Below are 19958 nucleotides of genomic sequence, written 5' to 3' on the forward strand. Positions count from 1 at the left end.
AAACTTCGTCTCCATTGAGACTACTCCCTGAAGAATGACAAATATCTCTGTCAACGTCACACAGCACTTGGTAAGAGTGCCAGGGGGCCCCAATGAACTAAGGCTGACGATAGGACTCGCCAGTGGTATATGGCTGCGTACCAGTAACGGTATCCCAACGACCTGCGTATCTGGAATTGAACGATGGTTTGTACAGAATTTGAGTATTTGGGAGTGTCAGATGAAGCATGTAACGCCGCTTACTAGGCTAGCGCTCATGTCAAGCTTTGTTACCAACACGAAGCTGTACACAAATCGAAGCATGCAGCTCCAGTTTACGCCCGTCGTTCCTAGTTCGACAACACATCCTTCGTTAACCTGAAGATCATTCTCAATGTCATCCAATCACCGCCCCACCACCACATTCCCGGTCTTCTTTCATCATACTGTACCGTTACTCCCAACACTCCCCATCACTGACAACAGTTCGGGATTTCCCTTTACCCCGCTATGGCCCCTCATGGAGCTTTCGAGAGCTTCTCTAGAGGTTTTAAAAGCGCTCTGTTCCCCGTTTCAGAGGGGATCTTTCAGTTCAGACATCAATCCTCGACTTAGTATAACATCTTATCGACACACTCTTGAACAATCACAATGCCTCTCTCTGGACACTGCCTTTGCAAAGCCGTCACCTACAAGGTCGACGACGAGCCTCTTCTGGTTGGCTACGATCACTGTGACGATTGCCAGCGCCAGAGTGGTTCTACTTACTGTACGTCCCAGCTCCACGAGCCAACGATGCTTGAATAGATCGGGCTGACATCTGTTACTTTAGCTCTCGTGGCTGTTGTCAAGAAGGACAAGCTCACAATCAGCGGCCCCGTCAAGACCTATTCTGGCAGTAAAGGCTCGTCAGGCAACATTGTCCACCGTCTCTTCTGCCCCGAGTGCGGCTCTCCCATCGCCCACGACCCCGATGCTGCTCCTGAAATCATTGCGATCAAGGCCGGTACTCTCGACACTGAGATCAAGAAGAACCTGAAGCCTGTGAATATAAAGCGCCCCATGCCGATGCTACTGGTAACTGACATTGATCGTAGGACACCGAGATCTGGACCGTCAGCAAGCTGCCCTTCTGCCAGGAGCATCTTGCTAAACCCTTCTCCCACATGCCCGAGTAAAACATGCCACTGGAAGGATATGATAGGGAGAGTCAGCGAGTTGTGAAGAAAGGCTACATGCCTACAAATAGTTGATAAAAATACAAAAATCTAAGCATATTCACAAGCAGTAAAATAAGAACTGATGTGGTCATCACAAGTTTATCTAATAATTCATTCTCTAGATAATCTATGTGCGATCGAATCGCGCAAATGCTTTTTCTTTAAACCCAGAAGTCATCCGACATTAAATCATGATAGTAAGTCTACACCCTCATACAAGCGCAACACACAACACCGCCATCATCACCGCCAGTGTGATGGTGGGCTTCTTATAGGCGGCTGCATCGGCCTTGGGGAATTCCTTCTGTACACGGCCGGTTTCACTGGCCTGTGCTGTGAAGCAACTCGCTGTGCCGCAATCATATCCGTCTGGACAGCATCCAGCGACTGGGCCGGCATCTCGACCACAAAGGAACCAGCCATCTGCGCAAGTTGATGAAGGTCCCGGGGCAGGTGGAGCATCGGTTGCAAGGACGACCACAGTCGCGCCGTTTGAGACGATGGTTGTCGAAGGAGCAGGGCAATCATGAACATCACAGTTTCGACCTGTTCGACAACACCCGCCTCCGTGAGTGGCGAGACAGCCGTAGAAGCCTGTGGGACAGCCTGTTTGTGTCTCTCCATCGTCGCTTAATGTTACCGAGGTGCCAGTTGGGCGATACGGAGCGATTCCAGTGGCCGAGCCAGTCGCTGGAGGTGTCGCGGTCACAGTACTATCTTCTGTCCCAGAGTCGACTTCAGTTTCGGTCTCAGTTGTGGTTCCAAGTTCGGAAGTCGTAGGCTCTCCAGTGGTCCCAACCTCTGTTTCCGTCTTGGTAGTAGGCTCGACTGTGGATACACCTGAAGTTGGTTCTTGAGAAGTTGTGAGGACTGTCGTTTGATCTTGAGTTGTGGTTCTCGTCTGTGTAGCAACAGCACTGGGGACGCCTGATTAAAGTCAATATTGGTCTAAGAAGCATTGCAGGTATTCACTCACAGCCCAATCCTTGGCAAACATATCCCGGAATACAGCATCCTCCGCCAAGTTCTGCAGAGCAACTCGTAGCTCCATCAGGGCACGCTCCTACACCTCCGCCACAAGACGCACCGTCCGGGCAGCACGCGATGCCTCCCGCCACAGTATTGCCAACATTCACACAATACGTTCCCTCCTGGCAGCACTTGACTTCGGAATCAATGTCAGAGCAGCTGTTCATCCCCTTAGGGCAAGACGACCTCCTCTGTAGCAACGCCAGTACCTCTGCGGCTCGGCGCAGCAGGCTCTCGTGGGACTCTTCACTGTGAGGAGCGAACGCTGGACGGTAGGGGCGCTCTGTGCCATTGAGGCTCACGAGTTTGTCATCTTGCTCTTCAAGAAACGATATGGCGGCAGCAGCAGCTTCGCGCGGAGTAAGACTGTGCAGTGGTGCGAAAGCGAGATGCTCCCTAAGGAGCTTGTCGTGCGAACCAGGGGCGACCTTCCGGATAGCTATTGGTGAACCCGATTCAGCGAGGGCCTGAGGAGAAAGTAATGTGGCGAGACACAACAGAAGAGCTGATATGGATCGCATTGCCGTATACTGAGGAAGTTGTGGAAAGATCAGGCTCAACTAGTCATGCGTTGACCTCTCGTTGGGCTCATGGAATTTCAAGCGACAGCGGTGAACAACTAGGTAAATGTGTGATGGGTGTTACTATTATGAATGCTTACACCGCCACACAGTATGAGCCAAATGCAGTTGCCAGACACGGGTTAAAGAAGGTCAGGAAATACCACTGGGCTAAGGTACTGTTCAGGTTATAAGGTACACGATGAACGAGACAGGGTATGATGCTGCCGATGGGGTATGACAACGACAAGTCAGCGATTTTTAGGTGGCTTGTCAATAATTAATTGGGTGGCTGGGCGACGGTTAGGTGAAGATATGATGGGGCCACAAGATGGCTCTATCGCTACCGAGACTGACACAAATGCGTACTCCAGCACTTGATTAAGTTACAGTGAGGACATTAATTCTACTAATCGGCCGTAGCGCTGAAATTTATACGCATCAGACTGAGAGCCGTAGGAGAGTCGTTTGTATGTATGGGCAAAGGAGGAGTCATGATGGCTGGCGGCGTGGCGTGCAACGTCATGCAGGGTCTCACAAGCTAGCCTCATGAGACGTACTCCAGCAACTATGTACAGTGACAATCAAGTTCTCCGTAAGTTCTCCATAATTGCTTAGCACTCAATAAGTTAGATATTGTTTTCCACATGTGTTTCATCTAACTAGTATACATGGTTATCATACATGATTTTCTATGTCCCCAATGCCAAACACCCAAGCGCCACCCAACCGTCGTGTTATACATATCTAAGTTATTACGATAACGGCACCCAGGCCTTAGGTAGTCTCATGCTCTTAGAACACCAAATCGTCATTTTTATCGAGCTTTTGATCGTCGGGTTGCTTTTGCTCTGCCTCCGTAGCAGCATCAACTTCAGATTCCTCGCCAGTTGTCTTTACTTCAGAAGAACCATCACTTCCAGCTTCGATGAGCTTCGCTCCAGTCTCCGTCGCTATGGTCCTGCTCTCTACATCGTCAGAACTGGCCTTCGAATCAGCCAGTCTGGCTGTGGGCTCAACTGGCTCTGATGAGACAGTCACAGGTTCCTTAACGAAGGCATGACACAAGAGGCCTGCCGCAACACTGACGTTCAGACTATCCACACAGCTTCCTTGGACAAACCGAGGTACTGATAGCTCATAGTCGGCAGCAACTTTGATAGATTTCGAAAGTCCATAGCCCTCATTGCCAAGAATTAGTAGACACGGATGTTCGTTTAGTGGGCTTTGTGCCTCAATCGTATCTGTTGACACGAACTTGCTCCCATGCTTTCGAACAAGCTTTCGATCAGGCGGCGCCACCGCAGCGTATGATTTCCAGCCAGCTTTCTGGGAGTCTTGGACGAACTTCACAGGATCATCCACCGCGAATAATGAGACTTCCTCCACTGCACCGGCAGCGGACTTGAGAACAACAGGTGTGAGTGTGGAGGATCCCCGGTTCGTGATACCGACGGCGTCAACGCCGAGATAGCTCGCAGTGCGAATGATACCGCCTAGGTTTCCCGGGTCGAGAATCTCGTTGAGCAGCAAGACAAAAGGCTTGGGCATCACGTCATTGGACCGCCGAATAAATGTGTCGGTGCCATTGATCGCTACCTCTTCCTTGGTTTGATGATCAATGTCCACGTGAAAGCCCAGGCGACCAGGACTTTCCTCTAATTTGCCAAGAGATTTGATGGGGATCTGGGGTAGAGGGGAGGCTTCAAGCACGAAGCCATTGTGAGGTCGCCCCATGCTCATCTTATCCATGATTCGTTGCTCTTCAGGAGGCACGATTTTTATGGGCACGTTGAGTTTCTTCGCCATTCGCGTCAGGGTAACAGTATCCGCGTTATACTTTCGGTTCTCATTGGCATGGATGTAGAGATTATATAACTTTCGTCGATTCTGCTCCAGTGCTGCTTTGACAACTGATCGACCGTATAGGAACTGAGAAGCAGCGGTAGTGTATTTGAGGGTCATGGCCATCATCTCCTTCTTCTTTCCACGCTTGACATCGCCAGAGTTATCTCCTTGGTCATTCTGCCGGTCTTCTCGAGCGTTGTCATGACGAAAGTCGCTAGGCTGTGAACGATCGAATCTCCGCTGTGATCCGTTAAATTCATCATCGTTGGACCATCCACCAGAGATATTTGACTGGCGATCTTGACGGTCGAAGCGGCCAAAACTTTGTTGTGAATCTTCGGGGCATCGTATTGAGCGATTGAATTGCTGACTTAATTTCTCGAACTTCTCGTTTGATGGCTCTCGTCGTTCTTGTCGTGCAACATCATTATCCCCATTTCTGGACCCAAACGTGCGCTCCCTTTGAGCTTCAGGGAATGGTCGTGGTCGAACGGGCTGCTTTACGTTCAAACTGTCGGCCACCTCTTTGAGATCGCCATACTTCATTCGGTGTACGAAGCTGCGATTTCCGAATTCGTTTTCAGGATCGGCGAATCGTCTCCTCCTGGTTCGGCGGCCTATGCCTAGTTCTTCTCTCTCTTCCCGCTCCTTCTTTTCCTCCTCTTTTTTCCTCAATTTCTTTTTCAGCTTTTGTTCCTGACGCCAATTTCGTGTGCCACCGGAGTCGACGGCTCTTGCACTGAACTTTGCCAAAAAATCGTCTCGGGGTCGGTTGGGAGGCTCTTTAGGACGAGCGAGTCGCTCGCCTCCTACTTTTCGTCGACCAGTGTTACGATAGGCATTGCGGTTGTCGAAGCTGTCTGGGCCGTTTTGAATTCGTTCAGATCTGATCGATCCCCGAACAATGGCTGAGAGACCTTTTGCGCGAACAAAAATGGGGGCGAAACTCCTGGTAGCGGGATGAAGCCTTGCTAATGGGCGGTTTAGAGCAACAATCCTCAGTTGTGTAGGGGTAAGCATTGCATAACGTGGCTATATATTGCTATACAATGGTTTCCTTGTTTATGTTTGCGGTTGTCCTGCCTGCTGGATTGCAGGTTGTAGTCCAATGTGTTCAAAAATTCTATGCACTGAGATAGAAGTTTCGATATCAGCGGCCCCGCTAAACTATTTTTCTGCCTTCCCCTGCTAGCTAATCGACTGGGCTTCTTAGTGGGTCCAGCTGGGCGGTGAGATTCGACGAGAGCTCATTAATTATGGCGGGGCCATTGCAATCCCTGGCCCAGGTGTTAATTGGGCCATAACTTTAACGCGTTTGAATGCGACTGTCGCGTTTCCTGATACCGATGAATTTAACTTAACCAACCAAACCCAAGGCAACAACCAAATTCTCCATTATGAAGCTTCAGCCATGCCGCCAAACTTACCAAGTTGCGATCCAGCTTGTCAAATTAAACTAAACAATTTATACATTTAGTCGATTCTGACGATCGGTATCGTGTCCCCGAAGGGCCATTCACCCCCACCAGGTCTCGACCGGTTTACGAATATCTCTTTTGCGATTAATGCGACGCGCGCAAGATGGACACAGAGAACCACCCCTACAAGCCCCTTGAGGGCCTTATTGACCAAGATGATAACGCTGTTGAGCGCTCGCTAGAGTGGCTTCTGGCGGACCTCAATGGAAACAATGGCGTTCTGCCTCCTGACGCTGATATTGATACGGAACGGCAGCCAACAGCGCGTGGGAATATGAATGCTCGAGGCGAGGATAGGGAACAAGACATTCCCCAAATCGAAGAAGATGGACCAAACGTCTTCAGAGTTTCTCAGCCTCAATACAGTTTTGAGGTTGCGATTCCGGAAATGCCTCTTGACAAGCGTAACGAGTACTCGGCCGTTCATAGCGATATCGTCGAGTTCATATCTGGGGAGCTCCGGTCAAGCCGTGGCATCGTCAAGTATCATGTCGAGTTTACAGATGGGCGACAAGAGTTGGTAGGTGGACATTCTTTCATGAATTCTGAGGAGATGCCAAGCTGCTTCTCCTGCTTGACCTAGAAATGCTATTATCTATATGCCTGAAGCCCGCTCGAGTTGCTAGGCTGCAGCTTCGAAGCTGGGCCGCAAATATAATATGCGAACTCTTGTTTAAAATATGCCTTATTCACTGCCTAGCTCGCAAACCTATTCTTCTCTATTGTGCCCCCACAACTGCAGCTCCTCCTTCATCACGGCTTTTTTTACGTTTCATTTCTTTGTCTATAACACACTTGCACACTCTCCCTCTTAATATCCTCTATTCATTTCCACCGCATAGTACTGATTTTATCTCAAGATATCTACAGCTGAACTCGTTACCCGTGAGAACGGAAGAGTTGCATTGGCCCGATTCAGCCAAGGCCTATGGCCACATGAACTTGACGACATGTCTGCCCGCAAGCGAAAATACATGCAGGACGATGAGTGGGACTCTGGACAGGAGTCTGCTGTTTCTGACCGTATGGACATTGACAAGGAGATGGAGGATGATGACGAAGAACCAGTTCAGAGAAAACGTTCGTCTCGAAGCGTATCCCGACGCCTTCGCTCTAGAGAGAACACCAAGCAACTTTCCCGTAGTCCTGCTCTGGCGATAGACGAAGATGATCTGGACGATCTACAGCCAGAGCCTTTAGGGGCCACCAGATCGTTGAGAACTCGACCTCCAAGACAACTGACTCGGATGTCCTTTAAGAACGGCATCAGTAGTCAAGACCAGGATGAACTGCTCGGAGATGCCCCTCTTGTTTCGTCAGGCGAGGAAGATGATGATTTCATGCCTATCGTCTCCGATCTTGCCCCCAAAAAAGGACGTCCTACTAGGTCGCGACAAAAGTCGAAGCGTCTTCACACTGCGAGTATGCGACAAAAGGCTCTGTCTCAATTGCGCCAGAAGTCCCCTGACTCAGATATTGAGTTTGAAGCACCCCGACGTTCCTCCAGAGCTACAAGGAGCACCCTGAACATGCGAGATGATGCCCAAATGGATGAGGATTCCTTCTATATTGCCGATGACAAGGCCCCTGGCGCCCCGAAGATTATCTCAATCAGAGAGGTTTTTCAGCCTCTTCCTGCCGACTCAGAGTTTGCTTCGATGCACATGGATGCCTGCCACACCTGCGGAGGCTCACGACAACGGGGCCCAATGATTCACTGTCAGGGCTGCACGTTGTCTTATCACAAGAACTGCCTGGGATACCGCAGTGCTCGCGAGCATATGGTTACCAAGGTCGGTCAGGATGATTTTGTCCTGCAGTGCAGGTTCTGTATTGGCGTCCCAAATAAAAAGGATGGCAGTGCTCCCAGGTATAGCATGTGTCAGGCATGCAAATCTTCAGGTCGTAGCTGCGCGGCCTTTGCTGAAAAGAAGACATCTCGACAGGAGGAGAAGCTTCGTGAGCAGAACGGTGGCGTTGATCCAATCACTCAGGTTCCTCCAGACCTTCTTAACAACGCTGAAGCGGTCCTCTTCCGATGTACTTCATGTCATCGAGGCTGGCACGTTGATCATCTTCCGGGCGCTAGAGGCGGAACAATCGGAACAGATCTCAAGTCCGAGCGTCTGAAAGACCATTCCATTGACTGGCAATGCAAAGAGTGTGCAAATGCCAGGCACAAAATTCATCGGCTCGTGGCATGGCGCCCTATACCAACAGAGCTTGCCAAACGAGACCCTCGACCAATGTATACTGAGGTTCGAGAGGACGAGAAGGAATATCTGATCAAGTGGGAAAGTCTATCCTATGCTCACTGTGACTGGAAGCCGGGCGCTTGGGTGTACGGTGTAGCAGCGCCCACGATGCGTACTTCCTTCGGCAAAAGAGACCTCGAGCAGGATTTGCTGAAACTCAGCGAGCGAGAGGCCATTCCAGATGAGTTCCTTATGCCAGACATAGTTCTCAACACCAGACTGGACCCATTGGTCCCAAGACCAAGGACAAAAAAAGACGAAATAGATAACTTGGCCAACGTCAGCAAAATCTTTGTCAAGTTTCAAGGCCTTGGTTATGATGACGTTGTGTGGGACACGCCCCCATCAGAGGATGCAGGCGATATCTATGCCTCCTTTGTGGAGGCATACTACGAGTATATTGAGGGCAAATACTTCAGGAGTGAATCTCAGCACAAGATCAGAGAACGAGTCAAGGCTTACAAAGCCGAGCCGTTCGAGGAGTTGAAGGAGCAACCTGCCGGCCTCAAACGTGGAAAGCTCATGGGATACCAGATTGAAGGAGTCAATTGGTTGTTAGGGAACTACCATTCAGGCCGCAGTGTGGTTCTCGCAGATGAGATGGGCTTAGGAAAGACTGTCCAGGTTGTAGGCCTTGTGACTTCTTTAGTCCAAGACAGCCCTAAGGTAAGGCATCAGCGTCCAAGAAGCCGATGGCACTTATACTGACACAACCAATAGTGCTGGCCTTTTCTTGTCGTTGTTCCAAATGCTACATGTCCGAATTGGCGCCGTGAGTTCAAGCAGTGGGTGCCAGAGCTCCGAGTGGTCGCCTATCATGGCGGAAGAGAACCACAGGCACTTGCTTACAAGTACGAGCTGTTCCCCAATGGATCTACTGACATGAAGGCACACGTTGTGATCATGTCCTATGACTCAGCACAGGACCCTGCGACAAAGGCTCTCTTCAAGTCTATCAATTGGGCAGGGCTTGTGGTTGACGAGGGTCAGCGCCTGAAGAACGACCAGAACATTTTGTATGGTGCTCTTCGCTCAATGCGAATTCCTTTCCGACTTCTACTTACTGGTACACCACTCCAGAACAACAAGAGGGAACTGTTCAATCTTTTACAGTTCATTGATGAGAAGCAGAATGCCGAAGAACTGGACGCAGAGTATGCGGTTCTTGATAAGGAGACGCTACCCAAGTTGCACAACAAGATTCGACCATACTTCCTCCGCCGAACCAAAGCAGGTGTTCTCAAATTTCTACCTCCCATGACACAAATCATTCTGCCGGTCACAATGACTGTAATTCAAGAGAAACTTTCGAAGAGTATCATGGCCAAAAATCCCGAGCTCATCAAGGCCATGTTCTCCAACAGCAAGATGAACAAGAAAGAACGTGGATCTCTCAACAACATTTTAATGCAGCTGAGAAAATGCCTCTGTCACCCTTTCATGTACTCCGAAGCTATTGAGGAGCGTCACCATGATCAAACAGTAATTCAACGCAACTTGGTCGAGGCATCAGCCAAGCTCCTACTTCTCCAAGTCATGCTTCCAAAACTACAGGAAAGGGGGCATCGCGTGTTGATCTTCAGCCAGTTTTTACAGCAATTAAATATTATTGAGGATTTTCTCAATGGCCTAGGCTACGATTTTCGCCGTCTCGATGGCAGTATCAGTAGTCTGGAGAAACAACGGCGCATTGATGCCTTCAACGCCCCTGACTCGCCCATCTTCGCGTTTCTGCTTTCGACCCGAGCTGGTGGTGTTGGCATCAATCTCGCTACTGCAGATACAGTCATCATCCTCGATCCTGATTTCAACCCACACCAGGATATTCAGGCATTGTCCCGTGCTCATCGCATTGGACAGAAGAAGAAGGTCCTTTGCTTCCAGCTTATGACTGTAGACTCGGTCGAAGAAAGAATTATGCAAATTGGGAAGAAGAAGATGGCCTTGGATCATGCTCTGATCGAAAGCATGGACGACGACGAACTTGCCGGTGATGATCTGGAGTCAATATTGAAACACGGCGCCCAGGCCTTGTTCAACGATGACTATGAAAAGAAGTCTATCCACTATGATTCTGCTGCTGTTGATGCACTTCTAGATCGGACAGACGATACAGAAAGCAAACCAGATGACGGGACATCATTCTCTTACGCCAAGGTGTGGTCCAACGACAAGTCCGGCTTCGACGCTGGTTTTGCTACCGAAGAGATGGCTGAACCAGAAGCTATAAACTCGAGCGTCTGGGATCGTATCCTGGCTCAACGTGAGGCGGAAGCACAGCGTCAAGCTGAAGCAACTCGGGAGGTTCTGGGTCGCGGTGGTCGACGTCGACAGGTAGGCTATTGGTTTGTAAAGTTCTACTTATCAGCAGCTGACCACCTCACAGGCTATTAACTACAAGACGAACGCCCTAGATAACCCTATTCCTGGCGATGCCGAAGCTGAGCCGTCAGACTCCTCTGATGATTTTGCTGGCGGTGACTCTGGAGAAGAGTCTGAGGAGGAAGATCCGTCACTGGCAAAAGGTAAACGCCAAAAGATCCCATCTGTTAAACAAACAACCCCGTCCACGACACCAGTGAAAGATTCAAGCCGCAAAAGTAAAATTAACAAGACTGCAACACAGACGCCGAAGCAGACCTCCAAACCTTCCAAGCATCAAATGCCCGTAACGCCAGACCACAGGAAGTCATTGGTGAACAGCAAAAAGCCAGTCGCAGGAGCCGGCAAGAAACACCAAACAACCACAGCAAACAGCAAAAGCAGCAGCCAACGTGGCAAATCGGGAACACCCAAAACCCCAAGCAGCAAGGGAGTATCCAAAACAATCGCACAGCGACCCCCGGCTACCCCATGCAAACCTCCTACCCTCAAGGGAGTGGCCCAGTAAATACCGAAATGCCCATTGACTTCACCCGATATATCAAGGGTAACTACCTCTACCAGGGCGACTCTACAGACCCTGTACCACCTGAGCGGGTAATTCCCACCCAACCTCATGCTCCTAATAACCAAATAGTTGATTACAGAAACGTTCGCCTCCGCTCAGAAGCCGAAGTTAGAGTAGCCCTTGATTGGGTCCAACGTTCGGAACCTGAGGCTGAGGTTAGGAAACAACACAAGGCGGTTCTGCTAAGCCGTTTAAGGTCGCTTACCGGTAAAAGCGGAACGCAGCACAAATGATTTTACTTTGGACATAAAGAAGACGAGGTTGCTCAGCGCAAGCAGCCGCGCTGATACAATAATTTCCCCACATTTGGTGTGAATTAAAGGTGGACAACAAGCCCTTTGCTTTGCTAACCATTTTGATTTATGCTTGTTTGCATGCCAGGCGGCATCATGCACGCGGAGCTGGGTATCCAGTGAAGGAGGACGGCAAGCTAACAAGCAAGCAACCTTGGAAGTTGGCGACATGGCCAACCTCAGTTTAGCGAGGCAAGATGATAGACAGCATAGCACAGACGAAGGCCTTTGAATGAAAACTCTCATGAATGCACACATGAGCCTTGCTGATATTCTAGGTCAAGTGTTTGAAGGTCAGTGCCGGCAAACTGTCGCTGCAGGTAACCGCAGTCGTAGCATGTGTTTTGTAGAGTACGCCTCAATGTCAAGCAAACATGCCATAGTGACTGATGACCATATTCTCAAGTATAAGATAACGTAAAGTCTCATTGACCGCCCACCTAGAATTAAGCACTTATCCCCATCCTCTTACCTATACCGTGTCCTCGAGCCACCCTGGTAGACTTCCACACAGTATTGTTGAACATAGACGCTATCTTCCGTTTACTGTTTGCCCGCGCATGTCTCGAAGTTATAACCCGTCTTCCGCTACCCGCGTCCCAGTTCCTAGCCGTCTGATAGACCGTGCGTGGATGCTCCTGGGACCAAGTACTTCTTATGGTCATCAGATGCTACACTTATTAAATCGTCCAGGAAAGAATTGTCTCTACCAATACCAACTCTAACATCGATCTTCCTCAGGTGAAGAACTAGCCTCCTTTGCCTTCTCACCAAATCAGAAATATCCCTTCTCTTCAATACATTGTCAAAAGATCTCATGTTTATCGCTGGGCTCAAATTTCATCACAACACCATCTCAGCTCTCAAAATTATGAATCGGCCAAGCTCTATGGAACTTTCTCAACCTCCCTCCAACAATCACTTTCATGGGGTTGGCGGTAACGGTTATCCTATTCAAGTGTCTTATGGAGGCTGGCAGCAGAACACTCCAGTCTCCCGACTTTCTGCTCCACGAGGCATGGCGTCTGGCAACTGGAGAGGTTCTCAGCCATCTGCAAACCCCATGAACAGCTCTGTCCCCGGTGCTAAGCACTCACTCATGAATTCTCCAACTCAACCCTCCTCTTCTTCCAACAACGGCGGCGGGCCTGTGAGCATCTCCGACTGCCTCAACGGTTATGCGTACTGTGTAAAGCGACCTGACGGGCTATACACAAGACTGATTCCGGCAGACATGGTCCCAACCCTCATCGAGCTGCCTGCTACTCAGACCAGCGCCCAAGGAATGGTACTGCTTCCGGATTTGCACATGCAGCCCCCACAAGGGGTTCCTGGGATGAATCAGCCTGTCACATTCAAGGTAAGTGAATTAAATACGGCGCACAGTAGGCGATGCTGAGTGTATAGGCTCCAACTGGCCCAGCATCTGATATCCTCCAGGTAATCTGCCTCTGGCAGTATTTCGCTACCTCCTTTGTGCTTTTTCTTTTTTCCTGGACCAAGACTAACGTCGTTTTCTAGACCAGGATTGATCGTATTGTTGCAACATCACCTACTCAACAACGCAGAACCAAGATCTATTGTGACAAATGGATCCACGACGGCACCTGCGCCTTTACTCAGCAGGGTTGCAAATACAAACACGAAATGCCCTTCGACAAGGCTACGCAGCAATCTCTGGGCCTGTTTCATGGGTTCCCCAAGTGGTGGCGAGATCACCAGGAGGAGCTTCAGAAGCACCGCAATCGAGACTTGCATGCCAGTAGCAGTCAAGTCATCCTTCAGTCTGGCTGGCGAGATGATGGCAATGAGGATGTCCCTCAGACCGCGACAGTCCTGGCTACCATTGGCCCGGAGAGAAATCAGAAATCAAGCAAGAAAAATCGCCTCTCTCAGACTCGCGAGGGGCTGCCTAGTGCTCCAGCATCTGAGAAGCGCTCACTAACAGGGTCGGAGGCTGAATGGTTCATGGGCTCGACAGCAATCCAGGGCTGGAACGGATCTTCGCCTCGCCGCTCTTCGGTCTCAGCTGGTCATTATATTCGCTAGCGGCTGTGTGTTGGGCAAACAAGCTACCTATACGAAAACAAAGAAAAAGGAACACGCCGACTAGACTCTCGACAAGTCGATGTACTAGAAAGACAAGTAATTGGAATGAATCCTGTGGTTTTATGTACCTGCTGGAAAATTTGTTGAAGTTCGGTCCCAACGGCTGTTCGATTGATGTGTTGTCCAGCAACTTAGATATTACTTTCTTTTCTGTTTGATCATTTCATATTAGATACGAACTCAATCTTTAGTATAATCTTCCAAAGGCAATCTCTGGGACGCTGCGCTGAGGCTTGCTTCATAGACAGCTGAATGACCTCTGATTTATTTTGTCATTAGCCAACCATGTTTCTTGAAATCACTTCGGTGGTGTCACATAAGCTTTAGCGAGCTGGCCATGCGAGCCAGGTCTCAGGCAGAATTTGGGTGAAACATAAGTTAGATTATGTATTTATTGTTACGCTTATGTTAACATTGTACCTTGCCACGCTATACTCGTGCTTGTGTGATGTCAGGTCTAGTGCAAGAGTTTTGCACAAATGGGCTAGAACAGCATGTAGAAGAAAAACAAGCAGTTTCTAGACCAAGATCGATTCCTGCAGGAGTCCCGACAGCTCATGCTTGCCTGGAAAACCAAATTTTGAATAACAGACTGCAAGACGAATAAATGAAGCTATCCCCAACCCACCACCTACTAGTCTAGAGGAAACCTTTGGTGGTGGTGGGGCAGCTCCTTATCGAGATCCGCTAGACGATAAGCTCAGTCGGCTAATTCCCGGACCTACAACGTCACCACCCCTCCAATGCGAGAGCTGTGCTCATGAGTTGTTACCTGCCTGTGAGCTTGGAGAGCAACAACAAACTTCATATCATCTGATTCTTCATACCTCAATACGGACCGGGGCCTTACAATACAAAGTTCTTCGTCATCACTTTGAGTTTTTGACGAGCATGACTGGGAGATGATCAGTGTAACAGTTTCATTAATTCAAACTCCACACTTCACATAACCAACCACTACCTACACGGAGAATCAGCCTGGGTGGGTATTCAGAGCACAGCTGATCATGGACACTATTGCGGCCGTTCTGGCTGCCTTCGCGCCAACTCAGGCCGCTGCTCATTCCGTCAAGAAGTATGATGCTGCTATTCGGGACCATGTCGCAGCTGTGACCTCGCTGTTTGCGAACCAACGGGAAGTCATCAGTGCCAATGCTAGCCAAATCCTACGAGTAAATCTCACAGTATCTTTGTTGATTCTAGCTAACGCTCCCAGAATATTGACCCCTCGACCGACTCTATCACATTTCAAGCCATCCTGCTTCTCTCACTACAAACATCGAACCCGGCACATGGTAGCGAACGAAGCACACTCTTAGACGAGACCCTCCGATTCCTTCTCAACTTCAACCCTCTCCAGATACGATATGTGGGCTCTGATTTCAGAAAGCTTCTCGAATACATCGCATCAGGCACGCTATTTACGGTACGCGCCACCCCTCCATGGCATCGCCAGGCGCTAACTATCCTGCAACTAGACAAGGGTTACTGTAGAGGCTTTGGCTGCCGCTATACTGCGACTCGATCCCACAGGAAGCATGTTCACATCTACCCATCTTACACTCGTCAAGATCGCCTATTCGACATCTTGGATTGAGCCCGCTCTCAAGGTTCTCGATTGCGATCTTACGTTCTACCCCGGTATGGCAGGCCAGAAGGACGCCAAACTCTTGTGTGATAGTAGTCTGCATCCCGCCTCCTTCATTTCAGTTGACACAGGTCTTACTGGGGATGTGAAGAGCTCTGCCGTCTTGGAGTATAATCACCTTACAGCTCAATGCTACATGTCACGACGAGACTGGACCAAAGCCTACCGAGCTCTTGAGCGCGTCATTACACACCCAGCAAAAGACAAAGGCGTCAGTAAGGTCATGGATGAAGCGTACAAGCGATGGTTACTGGTCGGGCTGCTCAAGGATGGAAAGGAACCAAGTATTCCATCATACACTTCCACGGTAGCCAAGAATACCTTCAGCACACTAAGTACGCCATACAAGAATATCACCACTTGGTTCACAACAACGGATGCTGCGCAGCTCAAAGCGGAAATTGAGGCCAACCGACAGGTCTGGGAGGAAGACGGCACCTCATCGTTGGTGGCCGAGGTAGTGGCGGCGTACCCAAAATGGCAAATCATCAACCTCCGCGACATATATGTACGGGTGTCCATTTCTCAAGTGCGTCTCTCGACACTCAGTGCCGAGACAGGCGAAATCCTCACAGATGACGATGCCACCACACGCTTAGTTCAAGATATGATTGATTCCGGTCTCCTAAAAGGCGAGCTGCAGCCGGGCGGCAGTGACGGGGAACTCTATCTGCACTTCCACGACGACAATGAGGAGATGACAGAGGCGAACTTTGCCCAACAGATTGCCCAGCGTTATCATAACATCGAAAGCCTTGGAAGCCAGTACAAGGTAGCCAACGAACGGCTTGGTAACCGTAAGGAGTACGTGAAGCACGCTGTCAGGGAGCAGAAGCGGGCAGACAAGGACCCTACAGATCCTGGGCTGGGCTTCGATTCTCTAATAGAAGATGAGGACCTTATGACAGGCATCACACCAACTGCCTAAGTCGACCGCTCAGAAACAGGCATGTTCACACGGCCATAACCTATGGTGAGCAGTATGGGCTTATTACTCTAAAAAACAGACATACATATTTCATTTTCCCACAGACACGACATATTCGTTGATAGTTGGCAACAATGCTGCTCGCAAGGGTTGCGTTAGATGAAGACGCGGCGTATTACTCTGTATTTCACTAGATAATCAATCAAATGATGACTGGCTGTGGTTGAACACCAGTTGATGACGGTCTCCTGACCCCCGATTCCGTCTTCTGCCCGTTATTATCTCTTCCTTCTGTCGTTCGAATTTCTCAGCTCTGAAGGACATGTGTTGAACTCAATTTACCATTTGTCACTATTATTCATGCTTCGGTCTCTCTGCGTCTCCTGAACCCATCATCGAGTGTATGACAAGCGGGCAATTATGTCTTCTCAATGATACCGCTTCTGGTTTGTCAGTTCTCCTATTGGCCTCGAAAGTCGTTTCTTCAATATTCCTGTATCTTATCACCCGCATGCACCCTCGCTAAGATGGTAGTAGTCGTGATGCATCATTTTGCGCATGGCAAGCTCTTGGTGTTCATGGAGCTTCAATTTATCATTGGCTACCAGTCGCGGACAGGAAAAGGCTCAGGGCGTGCATCCCTCCCATTTCTCTTCATTGACCTTTACCATGGTTCTAATGACGCCTTCCGTTCTCATTCTATGCGCACTGCCTCGAGAGCGCTTCTCCAGTAGTTGCCCATTGCCCTAGTGTCCTCTCTGCAAAAGATTCGGGTTCTTGAACAAGTTTCATTTTGTGGGTGTGTATTTTCCCTTCAATACCAAGTATTGTAAAGTCAAGGCCAATCGACGCCTCTTTCAAGGATGTCAGCACGAGTTCGAGCTTTGGGAATGTCGTTTAGTTCTGGTTAGACTGCGTATAGCAAGGTCACGACCATCAAGGTGAAACATTGGCCAACGGTGTGGCAGTCACTGTAGCTTTCTTCTGGTGTTGTGAAGCCATCGATGTTTCTTGGATGAGTAGGTGTGCTAGCAGAACGCAAAATAGGTAAAGACATGTTCTTACAATGATCATATCATTAATTCATAATCAGGTGCACGAGACATGACCATATGTTTGTCAATCTTTGTTCTAAATAATCACCATGACGACTTGAGGTTGAGTGTCTCGAGCTCAAGATAGGTAGTCTAGTGTCAACAGTTCTCTGGGGCACTCTAATGGGACCATCAAGTATTAGAATAGAGGTTCTCGTATGATAAAAGGATCGGTTGGATCCAGAAACGATTATTACAAAGCTATGTTTTCCTCAGTATATATTCTATTATTTGAGCCTTAGCGCCGTGAAAGAATGTCATCTGCGTGGGAGACAGTCCAACGCAGTCGTTTTATATGGCCAGTTCCCTGACCTCGCTCGCCCGTCTATACCGTGAAATCCTATGTGCTATGCATCCCTTGTGCTCAAGGCGAAAAAACACCTAAATTGAGTATGCTTTATGCAATTATTCCCTGTACTGTGTAATGTAATGAGCCAAACAGTTTAAATGAGCGCGCAATATTGCGCAGGCTTTTGATTTCATGTCTGGATCCCAGAACTTCAAGTGGTCTAGCTTCTGGACCATCTTGGAATTCTGGGCCAAAGGTGTTCTTTCCACACCAAACTTGTTCATCAGCAGGGCCTCGAAGTTGAAGTTGGATCCGCATAACTTCCTATGACGAATGTGATGAAGACCTATGCCCTCTTCGATGACGAAGGCTTGGATGCGCTGCCCTCATCTCTGGTTGGGGACTCTGCGGCTTATCCCTATTAGGTCTGCAACAGCAACTCATGGCAGCATGTAGCAGGAATGCCACATCGGTGAAAATGGCAGCCAGCCACATGAAGACAAACATCTTGATGCCAATGTTTGCCTTGATATTGAGCTGATCCTGCGCCGTAAGTGCGACCTTAGCAGCAACACTTATGACAGTTGCAATGATAGCTGCGAGGGAAACAAGAACCGCAGTGCAGAAAGCAAGAACCGTTATTACCAAACTCCACCAACGGGTGCGAATAACGAGGAGGCTTAGTGGAATAAGGACAAAATCAATGCATATGCCGGCCATGAAACATCCGTACATGATTCTAGAGCCTATCTTGAGCAAGTTGAGGACGGTGACGGCCTCAGCAGGGAGTGCAATCTGAGCTCCGGCGAGCAGTTCGCTCACAAGAATCTCGACAGGGTTGAACCAGTACCATTGTTTGGGGCTAGAGCAGTGGGTGACGCCTCTGAGTTGTGTTGTTAGCTATCGTATGCTACATGTGATACTCGGAAACATACTCGTCATTGTAACCTTCGCAAAAGTTCCATAGTCCAACCTGGTAGAAGTCATGCAGACCTAGACTCCGGGCAACAGAATTAAGCAGCTGCGAATTATCGACCGAGATCGGTATAACTTGAGAGACATCAAGCTTGAAGAAGTATATGTCGTTCAATGTCGAATTGATATGGGTATTACCGATTATGACGAGAATCAAGAAGGGTATCGATAGAAAGTATAGCGTGCTAGCAGCGAAGGCCGTGTTTCGCCTATGCACGTTCGCCATGGTAAAGTACCTAGATAGGCACTGCGGTATCGGAGTGAGCTTCCAAGCGGCTCTTTTGTTTGTTGGCGATGCCTTCTAATTGCGTGCTGTGCTGCAAGATACCCAGCGATGAAACAAATGACGAACAGAACCTGAAAGATGAAAGATGAAAGGAAATGCTAATCGCGGAGTGGTGTGCGGTTGAATGTCTACACAGTCCACAAACAGAACATAAGAAACAAATGGGGTTACGATAGGCTTCGTAATCCAGAGAACAAAAGAAAAGGTAGCGACAGGACAATGAAGAAGTTGTATGCAGTAGAGAAATGCGTTGTGAAGTGGGCCAGCCAAATGGTCGACACCAGCTGCAAGGTACTTGGAGGAGCGAGTAAGGAGCGACAGCTTTCACAGAGATAGGTAGTGGAGCAATCGTCATGATGAAGGGAAAATCCCAATTCCAAGGATCTTGCCAGGCGACATGGATCCATGCAAATCCATGATCGTAGAAGCGCCAAAAGGGTCGTGGGGCTTTCCGAAACCTTGACCTAAAAAGGGACAGACAACCTCCATCAGTGGAGAGCTTTTATGTGCTTTTGGTGGAATGCCCCCCTGCAATACAGCGCCCCTGGAGAGCCTAGGGAGCGACAATGCAGCGGCAAAGGGAAGGCTTATACATACATGCCTGGGTACCTAGGGTCCGTGGGTTAGGGGGCATCAGAACCTGGGAAAGCTGAGCGAATCGATCTCTATTTGTCTATCGAAGCGGCAAGAGGAACCTGGACAGCCGCACGTATTATGATACATCCAGTTGGTAAAAGCCCAAGTATAGTACCTGTCAGTTAGCAGGCCCAAAAAGGAATGGGAACGTCTTGAACGGGCGCCTAAGAAAAGTTCTTGGATTTACGACTTGCAAGAAAAACATGAGATGCCATGCCACTATCATAGGTTGTTGGTGCTTGGCTTTCGCTTTTGTCTTCTGGTATCCAATCCAATCCATTTCTTCTCTAGCCCCAAACTACCGAGCCTCAGGTGAAGAAAAGGAAGTGATGTGCCGCGTTACCGGCTGGGTCTTAGCTGCGGCCCAATATGATGACGCGT

At 49.1% G+C, this 19958-nt stretch overlaps 7 protein-coding genes across 11 annotated transcripts; 4 read left to right on the top strand and 3 right to left on the bottom strand.

The window, feature by feature from the left end:
* Window positions 1–630: 630 nt before the first annotated feature.
* On the top strand, window positions 631–1157 carry FVEG_02902 (hypothetical protein; the record flags this gene model as incomplete). The annotated part of the gene is made up of 3 exons (XM_018890431.1): window positions 631–748; window positions 812–1023; window positions 1077–1157. 3 exons carry the CDS (start codon window positions 631–633, stop codon window positions 1155–1157), a joined length of 411 nt encoding a protein of 136 aa, XP_018746733.1.
* Window positions 1158–1270: 113 nt separating this feature from the next.
* FVEG_02901 (hypothetical protein) lies at window positions 1271–3250 on the bottom strand. Its single transcript, XM_018890430.1, has 2 exons — window positions 2176–3250; window positions 1271–2126 (listed from the first exon to the last, which is right to left on the bottom strand). Exons 1-2 carry the CDS (start codon window positions 2747–2749, stop codon window positions 1411–1413), a joined length of 1290 nt encoding a protein of 429 aa, XP_018746732.1. The 5' UTR covers window positions 2750–3250; the 3' UTR covers window positions 1271–1410.
* A 138-nt stretch (window positions 3251–3388) lies between these two features.
* Window positions 3389–5750, bottom strand: FVEG_02900 (hypothetical protein). Its single transcript, XM_018890429.1, has one exon. It carries the CDS (start codon window positions 5654–5656, stop codon window positions 3584–3586), a length of 2073 nt encoding a protein of 690 aa, XP_018746731.1. The 5' UTR covers window positions 5657–5750; the 3' UTR covers window positions 3389–3583.
* Window positions 5751–5975: 225 nt separating this feature from the next.
* FVEG_15142 (hypothetical protein) lies at window positions 5976–11883 on the top strand. The gene is made up of 5 exons (XM_018904250.1): window positions 5976–6634; window positions 6975–9035; window positions 9090–10703; window positions 10756–10894; window positions 10996–11883. The coding sequence occupies exons 1-5, from the start codon at window positions 6218–6220 to the stop codon at window positions 11550–11552; spliced, it is 4788 nt and encodes a 1595-aa protein (XP_018746730.1). The 5' UTR covers window positions 5976–6217; the 3' UTR covers window positions 11553–11883.
* A 600-nt stretch (window positions 11884–12483) lies between these two features.
* On the top strand, window positions 12484–13981 carry FVEG_02897 (hypothetical protein; the record flags this gene model as incomplete). Of its 2 annotated transcripts, XM_018890427.1 has the most annotated exons (3): window positions 12484–12972; window positions 13020–13052; window positions 13134–13981. In XM_018890427.1, the coding sequence occupies 3 exons, from the start codon at window positions 12484–12486 to the stop codon at window positions 13659–13661; spliced, it is 1050 nt and encodes a 349-aa protein (XP_018746728.1). In that variant the 3' UTR covers window positions 13662–13981. The 2 variants fall into 2 exon arrangements, with proteins under 2 accessions (XP_018746728.1, XP_018746729.1); XM_018890428.1 differs by lacking the exon at window positions 13020–13052.
* Window positions 13982–14477: 496 nt separating this feature from the next.
* FVEG_02896 (hypothetical protein) lies at window positions 14478–16724 on the top strand. 4 transcript variants are annotated; one of them, XM_018890424.1, is made up of 4 exons: window positions 14504–14893; window positions 14938–15147; window positions 15200–16316; window positions 16377–16663. In XM_018890424.1, exons 1-3 carry the CDS (start codon window positions 14729–14731, stop codon window positions 16295–16297), a joined length of 1473 nt encoding a protein of 490 aa, XP_018746725.1. In that variant the 5' UTR covers window positions 14504–14728; the 3' UTR covers window positions 16298–16316; window positions 16377–16663. The 4 variants fall into 4 exon arrangements, with proteins under 4 accessions (XP_018746724.1, XP_018746725.1, XP_018746727.1 ...); XM_018890423.1 differs by having other exon boundaries at window positions 14478–14893; window positions 15200–16724; XM_018890426.1 differs by having other exon boundaries at window positions 14938–16316.
* On the bottom strand, window positions 16434–19867 carry FVEG_02895 (hypothetical protein). The gene is made up of 2 exons (XM_018890422.1): window positions 18616–19867; window positions 16434–18563 (listed from the first exon to the last, which is right to left on the bottom strand). Exons 1-2 carry the CDS (start codon window positions 18879–18881, stop codon window positions 18005–18007), a joined length of 825 nt encoding a protein of 274 aa, XP_018746723.1. The 5' UTR covers window positions 18882–19867; the 3' UTR covers window positions 16434–18004.
* Window positions 19868–19958: the final 91 nt, after the last annotated feature.

The sequence above is a fragment of the Fusarium verticillioides genome, chromosome 5, assembly GCF_000149555.1.
Source record: "Fusarium verticillioides 7600 chromosome 5, whole genome shotgun sequence".
NCBI lineage: Eukaryota > Fungi > Ascomycota > Sordariomycetes > Hypocreales > Nectriaceae > Fusarium > Fusarium verticillioides.

Excerpts from the sequence above, each read along its gene's own strand:
- FVEG_02901 (XM_018890430.1), bottom strand. The coding sequence starts at position 2,749 with ATGCGATCCATATCAGCTCTTCTGTTGTGTCTCGCCACATTACTTTCT. Across the intron at positions 2,127-2,175 it reads TGTTTGCCAAGGATTGGGCT|GCGTCCCCAGTGCTGTTGCT; the intron begins GTGAGTGAATAC and ends GACTTTAATCAG.
- FVEG_02900 (XM_018890429.1), bottom strand. The coding sequence starts at position 5,656 with ATGCTTACCCCTACACAACTGAGGATTGTTGCTCTAAACCGCCCATTA.
- FVEG_15142 (XM_018904250.1), top strand. The coding sequence starts at position 6,218 with ATGGACACAGAGAACCACCCCTACAAGCCCCTTGAGGGCCTTATTGAC. Across the intron at positions 6,635-6,974 it reads CAGATGGGCGACAAGAGTTG|ATATCTACAGCTGAACTCGT; the intron begins GTAGGTGGACAT and ends TTTTATCTCAAG. Across the intron at positions 9,036-9,089 it reads TAGTCCAAGACAGCCCTAAG|TGCTGGCCTTTTCTTGTCGT; the intron begins GTAAGGCATCAG and ends CACAACCAATAG.
- FVEG_02896 (XM_018890423.1), top strand. The coding sequence starts at position 14,729 with ATGGACACTATTGCGGCCGTTCTGGCTGCCTTCGCGCCAACTCAGGCC. Across the intron at positions 14,894-14,937 it reads ATGCTAGCCAAATCCTACGA|AATATTGACCCCTCGACCGA; the intron begins GTAAATCTCACA and ends TAACGCTCCCAG. Across the intron at positions 15,148-15,199 it reads CATCAGGCACGCTATTTACG|ACAAGGGTTACTGTAGAGGC; the intron begins GTACGCGCCACC and ends TCCTGCAACTAG.
- FVEG_02895 (XM_018890422.1), bottom strand. The coding sequence starts at position 18,881 with ATGGCGAACGTGCATAGGCGAAACACGGCCTTCGCTGCTAGCACGCTA. Across the intron at positions 18,564-18,615 it reads TGCGAAGGTTACAATGACGA|AGGCGTCACCCACTGCTCTA; the intron begins GTATGTTTCCGA and ends AACACAACTCAG.